The 15239-nt window shown below is 41.3% G+C and overlaps 1 protein-coding gene across 1 annotated transcript in view; it reads right to left on the bottom strand.

Annotated features, from left to right (window-relative positions):
• LOC149464866 (CUB and sushi domain-containing protein 1-like) overlaps nt 1-14670 on the bottom strand; it is a 1089704-nt gene extending 1075034 nt beyond the window's left edge. Inside the window, exons 1-2 of the mRNA XM_089673951.1 lie at nt 14578-14670; nt 10098-10329 (exon numbers count right to left, since the gene is read on the bottom strand). Coding sequence (XP_089530077.1) covers nt 10098-10329; nt 14578-14670 — 325 coding nt within the window. The remainder of the gene's footprint in view (nt 1-10097; nt 10330-14577) is intronic.
• Between the last annotated feature and the right edge of the window lie 569 nt (nt 14671-15239).

Genomic DNA, 15239 nt, shown 5'->3' with positions numbered 1-15239 from the left:
ACCAAACCAGTCTCCATGTGAACAGCCATCAACAGTGTTCCTGATCACTGCCACACCAGTAACAATGTCTTCAGACTGGTGCAGCCAGCAACCATGTTCCTGATCACTAAATGATCATCAATGCAAGATGCAGCACAGCCATAAACAGCATCCCTGATCGCGGCAACATCAGCACAGTTTCACCAGAGCCAGTGCAGCCATCAATAGTGTCCCTGATTGCCACCACACCAGTGCAGTGTTGCCTCTGCCTGCTGTCTGTACTCACCCTGTCCTGTTTATTGACCATGTTTCTGCCTGTTGCTTGGACTGATACTTTGCCTGTTTGCTGACATGTCTCTGCTTGCCAACTGAACTGATCCATCTGCATGTCCCACTGGCAACATTTCTGTGAGTCACTAGTCCCAGCCATAATCTGCAGACAACTACACTCCTAGAACCACATGAACTCTTTTGTCCTTTCTTTCTTCAGCCTCTTGTGCTTCCTGGCCATCGAATATGACATTCCTGGGGGCATCCATGTACCAATAGGTTAGGCTTGCTTGGCTTATAGGAACAGGTTCTGCTAAAGGTGATGCTAAACAAAGCTATATTCCCTGACCACTCATACAGAGGTGACCATTACAGTACATTGGTTTTGATACAATTGGTTGATTTTTTTAATACACAAGATTCGATGTCCAGTACTAATCATACAAACCCCGAAAAAGGTGCACACGTGGCGTCAATAAGCTCAGAAGGAGTAGCATAATGGATTTGTGCATGAACTTCTAAGTATACCTATGCTGTATGTGAAAATGTATTATTATTATACAGGATTTATATAGCACTAATAGTTTACGCAGTGCTTTACAATATAAGGGGGACAGTACAAATACAATACAGTTAGATACAGAAGTTTGGAAAATGCAGAAAGTTAAAGACTTTTGGCAGAAAAATTAAATTTTCAAAAGACTCACCAAGCCTGTTAAAAAAATACCTTGGGGTGTTTATTCTCCCAAATGTGTTAATTTTTTGGGTGTTTCCGTTGTCCTGTCACTCCAGGGCCTCCAAACATGTTATAGGTAGACAAGAAATTAGATGCCTAATTTATGCCCCTTGAAAGCTTGAAGGTGCTCCTTGCATTTTGGAACCCATCAAATATGTGGTATCCCCATACTTAGGATGAGTAGAAGAATGTGTTTTAATTCTAAGTATGCCTATGCTGTGTTTGAAATGTGTCATACTAATTGACAGCTGTGTGTAAAAAAAATACTATTTCATTTTTTTAATTTTTCAAAAACTTGTGGCAACAAATTGATCTTAAAAAGACTCATTATGCCTCTAATTAAATATGTTGAAGGGTCTACATTGTAAAATGTATTATTTTGTAGGTGATTCACCTGTCCTGTCACTTCAGGGTCTCAAGAAATGTGTTAGGTAGTCAGGAAATCAGATGCATTATGTATTGCATTATATACACATATCATAATTACTGTGGTTCATAGATGCTATACCTTTCACTAAAGACTAAACAATTTACACTGATTTGTTTTTATTTTACCAAATAAATGTAGAATACATTTTGACCTTAATTTATGAAGAAAGAGTATTTATGTGCAAAGTTTATAACAAACATTAATAAAAACGTGCTTTTTTCAAAATGTTTAGTTCTTTCCCATTATATAGTAAAAAATAAGAAAAACTAGTAGTGATTAAATACCACCAAAAGAAAGCTCTATTTGTCTAAAAAAATTATATACAATTAATTTTGGTATAGTGTTGCATGACTAAGTGATTGTCAAAGTATGACAGTAATGAAAACTGAAAATTGCCTAGACAGGTGGTGGGGGGGGGGGGTTAATATGCAGGTATTCAATTGGTTAAGAGGCTTACTGCAATCTTCTGGTCTTATTTTTGAATTGTGTGCTGGCATTTACTGTCCTAACACTTAACCACTTGCCGTCCAGCCACTGTAGAAATACGGTGGCAGGGCGGCACTGGCAGGCAAAACCACGTTTTGAAACGTGTGTTTTGTAAACAAAAAGGGGCGCGCGCGCGAGGCACGCCGCCGCCCTATCTGTCCCGCCGATCACCGCTGCGGATGTCAGTCGCCGGGTCACAGCCGGTCCTTAGCGGCTGTTTCCCGGCGATCGGTGGTAAACAGTGACAGAGCACAGCTGCAGTAGCTGTGCTGTCACTGCCTTGTCAGCTCGAGGACAAGCTGATCGAGACAGAAGAGTTTCTCTCGCACGATCAGCGGTGTCCTGTGCAGCACACACCCCCACCCCCTAGTAAAACACTCCCCCTCACTCAGATAACCCTTCCCTGCAAAATAAAGTTAACCCCTTCCTCCCCATTGCCATTAGTACAGTGTCAGTGTTTTTCTTTTTGCACTGATCACTGTATTAGTGTTTTTGGGGATGTCAGTGACCCCAAGTCAGTACCCCCAATGTCAGAATGTCCGCCGCAGTCCCGCCATAAGTCGCTGGTCGCTGCCATAAGTCATTGATCGCCGCCATAATTCACTGATCGCCGCCATTATTAGTATAAAAAAACCCCTAAAAATCCTAGTATCTTTCCCGCCATTTGTAAACGCTATAACTTTCACGTAAACCAATTAATTTACACGTATTGTTTTTTTTTTTTTTTAGCAAAGACATGTCGCAGAATACATTTTGGCAGAAATTTATGACTAAATTTGATTTTTGCATTTTTTTTTACTGGACATGTTTTATAGCAAAAAGTCCAAAATATTGTTTTTTTTCCTCAAAATTTTCAGCCTTTTTTTATAGCGCAAAAAATGAAAATCGCACAGGCGATCAAATACCACCAAAAGAAAGCTCAATTTGTGGGGAAAAAAAGGAAGTAAATTTCATTTATGTACCGTATTGCATGACCGCGCAATTGTCCATTAACTAGCGCAGTGCTGTATAGCAGAAAAATGGCGTAAGTTGCAGTATTTATACCATAGTTTGTAGACGCTATAACTTCCACACAAAGCAATCAATATACACTCATTTGGATTTTTTTTTACCAAAAACATGTAGCAGAATACATTTTGGCCTAAATTTATAACCAACTTTGAGTTTACTATATATTTTTATAGCTGAAAGTAAAAAATATTGTTTTTCTTCAAAATTTTTGGCCTTTTTTTGTTTATAGCGTGAAAAATAAAAAGCGCACAGATGATCAAATACCACCAAAAGAAAGCTCTATTTGTGTGAAAAAAAGGACGTAAATTCTGTTTGGGTGCAGCATTGCATGACTGCGCAATTATCAGTTGAATTAGTGCAGTGCCGAGTAGCAAAAAGAGGCCTGGTCATTAAGGGGGGTAAATCCTCTGGAGCTCAAGTGGTTAATGGAGAGGTAACATGCTTGACCAAATGTTTGCTGTAACAGCAAGACCTAAAAGTTTAGCTTGGGACAGGTGTTTTTAAATTATATTATTGACAATGACAAGGGGAGTTTAATTTACTTTGCTAACGATGAGCATGCCCTTGACATGAATGCTAGTAAATTTCAAGGTTTTACAATGCAACATTCAAAATGTTTATTTCTCATTGGTCCAACAGATTCTTATCTCTTCCAATTCCAATAAAACATTGTTCCTGTGTAATAATGGCCCATAATGGCTCCCTTTGAACTCCATGGGAACATATATGTAGAAAGAAAATCCAAATGGCTATTTCTTCAAGTTAGGAGAAACATTTTGTGTACTTGCTTTATTTGGCAAACCCTTCTTGGACATAATTGGGATTGGCATTGGAAAGAAAGTATATGGTTGGCTGCTTATAGAAACAAGAAGGAAGGATGCTAGAAATTTCTGAACAAGGCCTCAGTCTACAGACCTGGTGGTTGTGGTTTTATCTCCCTGAGCTCCTCTAACCTTGTAGAGAGTTCATAAACAATTATGTGTTAATATGTAAAATGTATAATTTGTTATGTGGGAATAAGTTAAAGAGACTCTAGGAGACTCTGGACTATCTTCTTCTTCCTAGTGAGTTTTTATGGCTATGCAATGAGACTGTCCTCTGAAAAGGAGTTTGGATGTTTAGAAGGTGGCATGTGGGGCTGGTATCCATGAGGGTTAGGTCATATATTAAACAGCATATTTACATAAATGGTCACAATGGTATAAACATGTCATTAAAATGTAAATCACTTTCATTTTGCTAGTAAAGTGCCACATATAAATATAGTATTCTTGAAATATATATTTACCACACATGACAGTGGTTTAGGCTCTTCTGTAGTTCAGTTGATGCCCATTGCGTACTGCATTAAAATGTGTAGCATTAAGGCTGCCGATTCATTTTAAATGGGCTTTCAATGCACCAGAACAACACAAGCACACTACACTATTATACATCTGATCCATGAACTAGATTAATACATCAGTTAGTGTTTTAGCCAAGTAGATGTGAGAAAGAATGATACCTAGCTGTGCTCTTCAGGACAGCAAAAAATGTTTTCTAGTACACAATGAATTTAACAGAAAAAGATAAAATGATCAACTCATTCATAAAATCAGCATAAAATCAACATATTACGGTTTCACTACCATGTGAATTAAAGGGGGACCTTTGGACACCTGGGTAATAAAGGCATTACTGGTACTTTTGGCTACTTAACCCCTCGACACGGACGTAACACAAATATGCAGCCTCACAGAACTGTGCATTTTTCCGTGGGGCTGCAAATTTGCATAGCAGTCTTTGTGCTGGGAGCACACCGCATGGCGCGCTCCCAGCACAAAGACCACAGTGTCACTGAGAGCCCGGGACACGTTCTAATGATCGGGACCCGGGACTCCCATTCTGGGTCACATGATCGCTGTGATAGCCTCTGATTGGCTATCCCAGTGATCAGTCACTGTACAGCCCGGCCCCCTTGTTTTTTTTCTCTCTTTATGAATGGAGGAGAGAGATACATTGTATATCTCTAACTCCTGGCATAGAGGGAAAAAAAGTTTGTAAAAAAACAAAAATAAAAATAAATAAATATAAAAAAATAAAATAAAGAAAAAATACCTAGATCAAGGTTTGGTCTAGTTCAGTGCCAGGGTTAGTGTTTGGGTCAAGGTCAGGGTCAAAGGTCAAGGTCAAAATGTCAGGGTCAAAAGGTCAGGATTAAAAAAAAAAACCTGGTATCAGGGTCAGGTAATGTCAATGTCAGTGTGTTTTAGGTAAAAAAAATACAAACAGAATGTGCACTATTGGTTCTGGGCTGTACTACGGGTACAAACAACAAATAAAATACACATATATGGTATTGCTGCGATCATCAAGAGCTGGAGAATTTATTTTGGGTTGTTCTTTGGTGGTAGGTTATGGTAGTAACAAAAAACACACAGCTAAATAAAAAAATGATTTTTTTTTTTTACTATTTTGGGCCAGTTTTCCTTTGATAATGAAACAAAAAAGAAAATCAGGAGATATCCATTATTATTTACCATCAAATGAAAGCCCAATTTGTCCTGAAAATAACAAGGTATAATTCACCTGGATGTACAAAGTAGTTGTGATGATATGTACAGTTTTACTAACACATGTCAATGTTGCAAAATTATGCTTAGGCATTTAGATTTGCTTCACCCTTAGGCGTGAAGGGGTTAAACTATGGCAGATAACTACTAGGAGATCAATTGCATCATACTGTATATTATATTTGATTACAATATTGTTTCCTATTTCAATTGTTTATGACTCTGAAATATACTAAAATATGACATTGACTGCACTATGTACTAAAAAATATATATTTGTTTAAATCCTGTTGGATGATCATTTCCTATGTTAGAAATGGTCAGCTTTAAATGTCAGCACTGACTAGCATTTTGTACACTGAAAAGCTATGTGTGCCAGAGAAGATTAGTGAGCATCTCATGCCATTCCCCTGACCTTCATAAGTCGACAAGGCTAATACTTAATATACTCACGTTGTTAAAGACTTTTGGACCAAAATTTGAAACATTATGAAAGCAACTGAAGCTGAAGCACATTTAAGTGAAATTTCATCATTTTGAATGATATTGTCAGTGTATATATTCTCCCTGTATTTGCAATCACTTTAGAAGCCTACAGAATTCTAGCAATGAATAAAAAGCAAGAAGATCAACTCAGCCATTTAAAGGTAAGGTAGATAATGCTTTATTGGAAAAAGAAATAAATGAGGTATTAGTTATTAAATTTTTAATATATTCTGTTAACATGGGCATTATAATCAATATGATTTACGTCTTTACAGGAAAACAACTACATTTTGTGGAACTGGCAGTTTTAGATATTTGTATTTATTTATATGTTAGTATATATTGTTTGTTATGAAAACGTACTAATTTTTATATTTCAATATTTTTATTGAAAAACTGTAGAAAGTATATACAGAAAAAAGCCCACCTACATGGTGAGTTGTTGCGAACAAACAGATTCATAGAGTATATAGGCACATAAGAATACATCAACCAATGATGTTGTAAAAAAGAGGACACAGCCCCAGTAGGGTAGCACATATTCCATCGCAAGGGGGGACTGACAACTCATGGGGCCTCTGGGCAATAGGGGATCATGGGGCCCCTGTGTCCACACACAAAAAAGCCTATGAAAAAGCCAATGAAAGGTACCAGGGGCATCTCATGGGGCCCCCTACTGACCCGGGCCCTTAGGCAGTGCCCGAGTGCTCGAATGGTCAGTCCTCCCCTGTTCCATCGATCAATAAACCTGGGCAGTTTCAGATTGCCATCTGACTAAATAAGGAGACCGAAAAAATTGAACAGAGGAGTCAAAAGAGAGTAAAGAATACAAGGGAAAAAAAACAAAAGAGAAGAAAGAGAGAAGGAGGAAGGAAAGAAAAGAGAAGAAGAGAAAAGAAGAAAAGAGGGCCAGCCATAAGTCCATTAGATAATAGAAATATACCTAATCCATGGTTCCCATGTAACCTCAAATTTAGAAGTATTAATGATACTCGTAAGTTTATCATAATCCAATTAAGTTTCTGTTTGACCCAGTCTAGCAGAATTGATGACTGTCTCCAATATCTAGCTATAGTAATCCATGCTGCCAACGGAAGATAAAGAATTAATTTAACTGATTTCTTGGGAATATCAGTGGGCAACAAATTAAATAAGGCTACTTCTGGTGATTTATGAATATTAATTCCCGTTACCGGATAAATTAAGTTAAATATTTGGATCCAAAATCTATGAACCACTGGACATTTCCACCATATGTGGAGCATAGTGCCCTCTTGTCCGCAGTGTCGAAAGCAATTAGAGGACACAGATGGGTACATTTTAGCAAGACGTGTAGGAACTAGGTACCAGCGAAGAAGTGTTTTATAATTGGATTCAATAAGAGTAGTATTAATCAAAATTTTAGTGTCCAGATCTAAAGAACTGTTCAAATCCTTTTCCCACTGAGTCACATAGGATGGCTTAGTAAGTGGATCGACAAGGGAAGCATAAATAATGGATAATAGACCTATCATCATCCCAGTAGCCCCACAGGAGATCTCTAGAGGTGTGAGTGTACAGGGTTCTACAGGTAATTTCAGTTTACTGGTGATAAAAGATATAATTTGATGGCAACGGAACAGTTCACTGGAGGGCATCTGGCAATTTGTCAAACAGTATTGGAGAGAACGAGGATGAAGGCCATCTAAATAGTCCCCAATACGCAAAAAACCCTTATTGATCCACCACTGAAATGCAGATGGTGATTGGCCAGGAATAAACTCAGGGTTACAAAAGACTGGAGCTAAAGGGGTATGTAAAGAATAGAGAGGTTTGCGGGCCTGCCATCTATCCAAGACCGTTAAAGAATAGGATAACGTAGGCCCCAGGATAGGAGGAAGCAACCGACTAAGAATCGAATCGATAACAGTAGGACTTCTCTCGGTTAGGATTTGTCCCAATTAGATTGTACAGCTGACAACAAAGCCAAAGTCCAACTAATTTGGTCCAGAGTTTGACTGCTGATGAATCCTGATTGATCTTCATGAAAATAAAGGGCCAAGAATTTATGGAGGCATAATGCCAAAATTTTAGTAAGGATCTTGAGATCACAATTAATTGAGATAGGTCGATAATTGGAAACTACAGTAGCATCTTTGTTGAGTTTAGGAATAATACTGATGAATGCTTTATTTTCATCGGGAGGCACTAATCCCCCATCCCGTAAATAATTAAAATAGTGGGCCATATGTGGAATTAGAAGGTCAGCTTTATAATAGTTATGAGGAAGGCCATCTTGTCCTGGGGATTTATGAGGGGTGAGAGTTTTCAGGGCATTCCGAATCTCCTCGCAAGAAATAGGCTGTTCCATTGAGTCTCTATGGGCCTCTTGAAGTGAAGGAAGAACAACAGAGTTCAGGAAGTTGTCGGAAGAGGTATCTTCCTGAGACGAGCGGTATAGATCAGTATAGAAAAAATGAAACTTTTGGAGAATCTTACTGGGATCTTGAGACAAAGTATCGTTATTTAGTCTGAGTTTAGGGAGAGCTATTTGGAAATGTTTGGGAGATAGCTTGCGTGCCAATAAAGTACCTGGCCTGTCTCTCTAAGTGAATAATTTATTGTTAGACCATCGTAACTATTTGTCAGCGGTAGTAGTGAGGCATAGGTTAAGTTCTAATCGGGCTTCATCAAGTTTAACCAATAAATCCGGATCTGGATTCTATTTGTGTTGAGTAACAAGGTCATTGTATACTTTAGTTTTATTTAAAATTAAATCATTACAAGCTTTAAGTAGTGAGGAGAGTTTAATAATAAACCCGCTGGCCGAGGCCTTATGGGCTGCCCAATTAATAGTTTGTATCATCTGCTTTATTGATTTCAAATTACATTTGTAGATGTGAAGAAATATCCTGACAATAGGCAGTATTGCCCAAAATAGATTAGTTAAGGTGCCAGTGAGGAGCAGTCCTTCCATGAGTCCAGGACGAAAGTGTTTAAAAAAAAAAAAAAAATCATGATCGGACCAAGGTGTGGAAAGGATTTTAGCTGTAAGCAGTCTGAGAAGTGAATGTGTATGGAGGAATATGTGATCAATATGAGAATAGCAATTGTGAGCCCTAGAGAAATGAGAATCTCGAGAAGTTGGGTTAGCTTCTCTCCAGGCATCGATAAGATCATAACGATATAGTAGCTGGGCAAATTTACGACTCTGTCTGGAAGGGGGCTGAAGCATGGCGGCATGGGAACGATCCAATATCTGATCGAATGTTAAATTAGAATCACCAGCCAAAATAACATTGCCCTCAAGCTCCGAGGTAAAGAAGCTCAATAAAGAATGAAGAAATTCCACCTTAGTATTTGGAGCATAATAAATAAAAAGGTGAGTAGGTTTCCACTCAAGTGACTTTTCACCAGAAGATAGCATACCTCCAGATCCTGGATAATTTTAGATTCAGTAAACGACAAACGGTGGGATAAGCAAAGGGCAACCCCTCAATTCTTCTCCGTGCATTAGCAAAATAACAAAGGGGATAGTCTTTATGAAAATATCGTGGAGTAAATGAAGGGGAAAAATGTGTCTCCTGTAGGGCTACTATATCCGCCCATAAAGAGCGGTATGAATTAAAGGCTTTAATATGTTTGGAAGGAGAATTGAACCCCTGAACATTATGAGATAGTAGTCGGAGGACCCCGCTGTTAGACCGCTGAGAAGACATAGTCAACAACTGATGTACTATATACGAAGGGAGACAACAGCTCCCTGAACACTGGAATTGTCCAGAAAAACCAGGAATATGGGTGGCTGACCCTCAAGAAAAAAAAAAAAAAAAAAGAAAAACACTTAATTGTAGTACCTCACATACCCCACCCTCCCTCCCCCTCCACCCCACCCTCCTCCCCCATTCCTCCCAAAACACCTGAACAATGCCTACTAATGTTCCTAAGGAACCGTTGAGAAGCCACCACGTCAGTGAATCACATAAAAAAACCCACAAATTGAAATATAAACTTCAAGAAGTTTTTTTTGGTGATTTCGTCTTCCTGGAATTTGGAGCAGTCCACATTGGTGAAAGCAGCAGAGGCCGAGAGGCAGATCTTAAAGGAGAGTGAGAGTGAGACTAAGGGCTACGGGAAATGATGCCCAGTTGAAGCAGAAGTCCTTCACCTTCACGAAATGTAGAGAACCCGTAAGGCTTTCCATTAAAGGTAATCTGTAGGCGAAAAGGGTAGGCCCACCGATAACGGATATCCTTCTGCACTAATTGCGAAAATAGTGGCTTGAGAGTCCGCAGCTTCTGGATAGTGGTCAGAGAGACATCTGCAAATACTTGTATTTTATGTCCCGCCAATTCCAACTCCGGAGTTTCCCTACTATATTTGATGACCACTTCCTTGACCTGGAAAAAATGTGGTTTAACAATGATATCTCTAGGAGGCCCCCCTATCTAGGGGGGATCAATGCTCTATGAATACGATCAATCTCTGTACGAAGGTCATCGATATCAGGCATCGCAGATCACATTAGGGATTGGGCGCAGCTAGTGAGCTCTTTGACTCAGGGAGCCGTCAGATACGGAAAATGTAGCTCCTAGCCCAGTTTTCCAGATCATCAAATTTTAGAGTAGGCTTCTTCCAACCGATCTTGTAAGTCGGTAATCATTAGAATTTTGGGATACATTGTGGACTGTGGCATCAACTTTAGATTCGATACTAATTCCTGAAAATCTTGCTTGAGATCAGCCGGCAATTTAGTAGTAGCTATCCAATTTGCGTTGCAGTAAATCAGCAAAACGAGTGATTAGGGTAGCATCTCCAGAATATTGTGTTGGAGCCGGAGGGAGTGCTGGTGAGTGATCAGGGCTATCAAAGTCAGGTTCCAAGCCGCTGCTCTGGCTGAAAAAGATAGCTGCCATCTCATTATCCAATGGAGAAGCAGGAGAATCGTGGCCTAGTGAGCATGCGGCCTAGTGAGCATGTCAAAGCCTGGGACTCAGGTAGTGCAGGGCTGGAAGCAGACTGGGGGGGCCGTGGAGGGTCACTCACCCCAGAAGATGATGCCACCGCTGTCCGGTCCCAGCCAGTAGAATTGGTAGGGCCTGTTTTCACCCTCTGAGGGAGAGGTGCTGGCTGTGCAGAGGCAGAGGAGGTAACAGAGGCCGTGGAAGCCGAGGGATCAGATGCTGGGAGCTGCCACATCTCCTCCCTGCTGTCCACCCAGCATTATGAGGATGCCCCAGGAATCCAGTTTAGGATCGGGGTGAGTCCTGGGATCAAAGAGGCTCGGTGCCCGTGTATGAGCTTGTACAGTGCCGGAGGTGTGTGGAGCTACGGCCGGGACGTGTGCTGGCCTCCCACGCATGAGCACTCACTATATAATTTTAAAGCCCAACTGAACTTAAAGTTGCCTTATTCACACATAGAGCAGTGCCTGCCATTTCCCACACTGGACACCACTAGAGCACATAGAAAACAATTGTTTTCTATGTGCCCTGTTCACACTGCGGAATGTGGTGCTGTGAACTGTGGTTAAATGCAGACATTTTACGCCAGTACACAGCATGTTGTTCGACAGCTGCACAGTGTGCTAATATGCAAAGACATGAACAATGTGTCACTTTTTAGATTTAAAAAAAAAAAAAAAAAAAGAATACAGAAATATAAAATGTGTTATATGTTAAAATGCACATTGAATTCCCCCCTAAGTGCATATTACTGTGACTAAAAACTGACATTTGTGGGAAAGCAGGTATAGCAATCCTGATCAAACACTCCCGTCCTTTAAGGGTTAAATCCTCTTACCTGGACCCCCATGATAGGTTTCTTTTCCAGGACTGTAAATGCATGACACGCTCTTTTACCTTGGCTAACATATATGCTTCTAATTTGGGTCAGGTGCAATTCCTCACAGAGGTTTTTGCAAAAATAGAAAAAAATCTCACAACCTTTTATGATTATGATTTTATGATTCAGCATGACTATGTCTCCTGTGAAAGATAGACGTCTGGTATTTCAATCTCTCTCTTCAGGTAAAGTCTACCTATTGTCTACCTCCTTCCGTAAACTTATCAGAGCCCATAGCGTTTTAGACATATGGAGGATTAAACACCCCACTTATATGCAATTTACATCTTACTCAGCCCCCATAAACTATATTCCAGATTGGACCATTTCTTTGTGATGCCACCTTGGTCGGAAACTATGGTGTCGGAGGTCTCCACCCTGTGGGAAGCACACAAAGCATTCTTCAGAGGCTAATGTATCTCTGCTGGCTCTCACTTGAAGAAAGACTGCAAATCAAAGGTCTTGTTTTCTTTCTCACTTGCAAAAAGCAGAAAATGTACTCTCTTCCCCTACAGTTGCTCAGTTATGCACTATCACTTCTCTACAAAACTGTTAATATGAGTAAAATCACCAAATCCCTCTTATGGGCAAAACAAAAATTCTATGAATATTCAAATAAACCCCACAGGGGGTGCATGTGCGACCCTGACTGATGGGGGATGCTCAGTAGCAGAGCTCCGCTCATCCCCGGCACCTTCGGCTCTCCCTCTCCACTCCACAAGCTGACAGCTGCTCTGGGTGGGCCACATAAGCCCAGCACACATCCCGGAGGCAAATTATGGGAAATATCGGGTGCTGGAAGCCCCCCTCCCCACCACTGAGGGACCCACAGCCTTCCCCACTCCATCGATTCCTATCTAGGCCTGCATCCCCGGCCTCTAGTACTGCTCCCAGCCCACAGGGGAGTTCTGGGTGCCCAGCGGCGGCCGGGAGAGGGATCGATCATCCCACCACAACTCCAACCCACAATAATGTCTAGATGAAGAATCCCAGGCACCTGCAGGTGGCAGGGGGGACAACAGACCACCCTTATTTGGAGCACCTCACAGCTCTAGCCACGGTCCAATCATTGCAGCCAGCTTCATTTCATGTCCCAAATGCAGCTTCAACAAGAAGACCTGGAAAACAGGGAACGCTGCCAGAATATCTGTATCTGCGGTATGTCTGAAACAATTTCTGACTCTCAACTTCGTCACCCTTGCCGTCCTTTTTTACCGCAACTACCCCCATGGTCCTAGAATCAGATGGGTGGATGGATAGGGCCCACCATTCTCTGGACCCAAAACCCCATGAGGGCACCAGACCCCGTGACGTCATTGTCCGTTTTAATTTTTTTGAAAGCAAAGAGGCTCTGCTCTCCTCTGTACGCAACAAATCTTCCTTAGAATTCAAAGGGGACAAACTCCAGCTCTTCAGTGACCTCTCTACGATTACCCTGGCCAAACGACAGCCTCTGAAACCAGCCGCCACTCATCTCTAGCTACACCATGTCCCCTATCGTTGGGGGTTTCTCTTCAAGTTGGTCGTCTCCAAGGACAAAGCTTAAGTTACCCTACATGATCTTCTTGAGGCGGACTCCTTCCTTCATCACCTGGGACTTCCCCCTCTACCTGATGATCCATTTTCGCTGCCACCTACCCCGTCACGCCCTTCCGCCACCGCAAACAAAATCTGGACACAGGCCCATAGTGGGCAGAAATGTCTTTCCCACACTCAATGCCCACGACCTCCTACAGCAGGTGATGTACCTGTCTGATGATTCTCCTGGATGGTCTGTTGGGCGTTTCTGGAGTCGCCTTCTTCCCCAATTATTGCACCGCTAATGTCTATTTTGCTATGCCCTGGTTGTGTGCTTTCATTTTGTTTTTCCTTGCCGGGACAAACAATTGGTGAGATGTGTCAGTTGTCATGTAGTCCCCGAACCCGTCTAGCCTTAGGCCTAGATGACTGGGGTCTGTTTACATGTCCCGAGTTTATATCATTACAGATATTTGTTTTTTGCTGTTATCCGTACAGTTTATGTCTTCCCTGTTTCTATTGTTTTCAGTTTTCTCTCATTGATGATGCCTCATTCACCCTTTATACTGGTACATCTGTTTTTTGTATTATCAAATGATGACTTTACGGTTACTATCATATAATGTCAAAGGTCTTAACTCCATCCAAAAACGGTGGATGGCTTTTAAGGAATTTCAGTCCTCAGGAGCAGATGTTATTTTTGTTCAGGAGACTCATTTTAAATTGAATGGCTTTTTGTTTTGCCTCAAGGGTTTTCTCCCAATCCTACTCGGCTTTTGATCCCACTGAGAAGGCCGGAGTAGCGATTTTGATTCGGACACATTGATCCCTTCGGGTCGTTTCCTCCAGAGTCGATCCACGGGATCATTTTATCATTCTGGAATGTATGTTTGGAGGCTCTCTTTTTATTCTGTTAAATTTGTATGCCCTGAACGTGGGTCAACTGCAGTTCCTTTCCCAAACACTTGCCAAAATAAGTTCCTTTTCTACACCACACATGATCATTTGAGGCGACTTTAATTTAATTATGTCCCCCCATAAAGACAGGAAGGTCCTTTTTGAATCCACCCCCTCGAAGCGGCAATGTTCCTCCTCAAAATCCTTTTGTAAGTTGATCAGGGAACATCGTCTCTTTGATGCTTGGCAGTTCAGACATCCCCTACACAAACAGTTTACTTTCTATTCCTCCCCTTATTGCAGTTATTTCCACTTAGATCATTTTTTTGTCTCCGTTCCTTTACTCCCTCTATTGGTTTGTTCTGAAATCAACTATCACGTGGTCTGACCATGCTTCTCTGACTCTGAATCTTCTTTTCCCTGACTCTCTGCAGAAGGCCTGTCATTGGTGTCTCAGTGAGACTTTCCTCACTGCGACCCATCTCCGCGAGGAACTCTCTCAAGGACTAGACATGTATTTTTGTCATAACATTGGCTCAATGGTTTCTTCCTCAACCCTATGGGAAGCTCATAAGGCTGTTTTTTGGGGACTCTGTATCTCTATGGGCTACTGTTTGAAAAAGTCCTCGGCTAGCACCAGGGCTTCCCTTATTCGCCAACTATCTTCGACTGAACGTTGATTACTTGCAGAGCCGCCTATTACTGGGCTTCGTAGGGTAACTTCTCTCCATGACCAGGTCAAAGCCCTTGATTTGCGTAGATCTTCACAGTCCCTTCTTTGGGACAAACAAAAATTCTACGAATTCTCTAATAAACCACACCGCATGCTCGTAAATCGGCTCAAAGCACAATCTCCCTCAATGTTACTAGATCACCTACTCCAACCGGATGGTGACCCTACCTACGACCCTTACGTAATGGCCTCAACCTTTGGAAAATACTATGAGAACCTTTACAACTGCTTGACCCCAGAACTTCCCAGAACCCCCCCTGCAAAAGGCATCTTTTGACGCCTTTTTTGACTCCCTATCCGTTCTGACGTTATCCCTCC

This window comes from Staurois parvus, unplaced genomic scaffold (genome assembly GCF_062004578.1).
Source record: "Staurois parvus isolate SC_StPar_1 unplaced genomic scaffold, SC_StPar_1.0 ptg000146l, whole genome shotgun sequence".
Lineage (NCBI taxonomy): Eukaryota > Metazoa > Chordata > Amphibia > Anura > Ranidae > Staurois > Staurois parvus.
The sequence above is the reverse complement of the archived record's forward strand: the minus strand, read 5'-3'. Positions and strand labels throughout refer to the sequence as shown.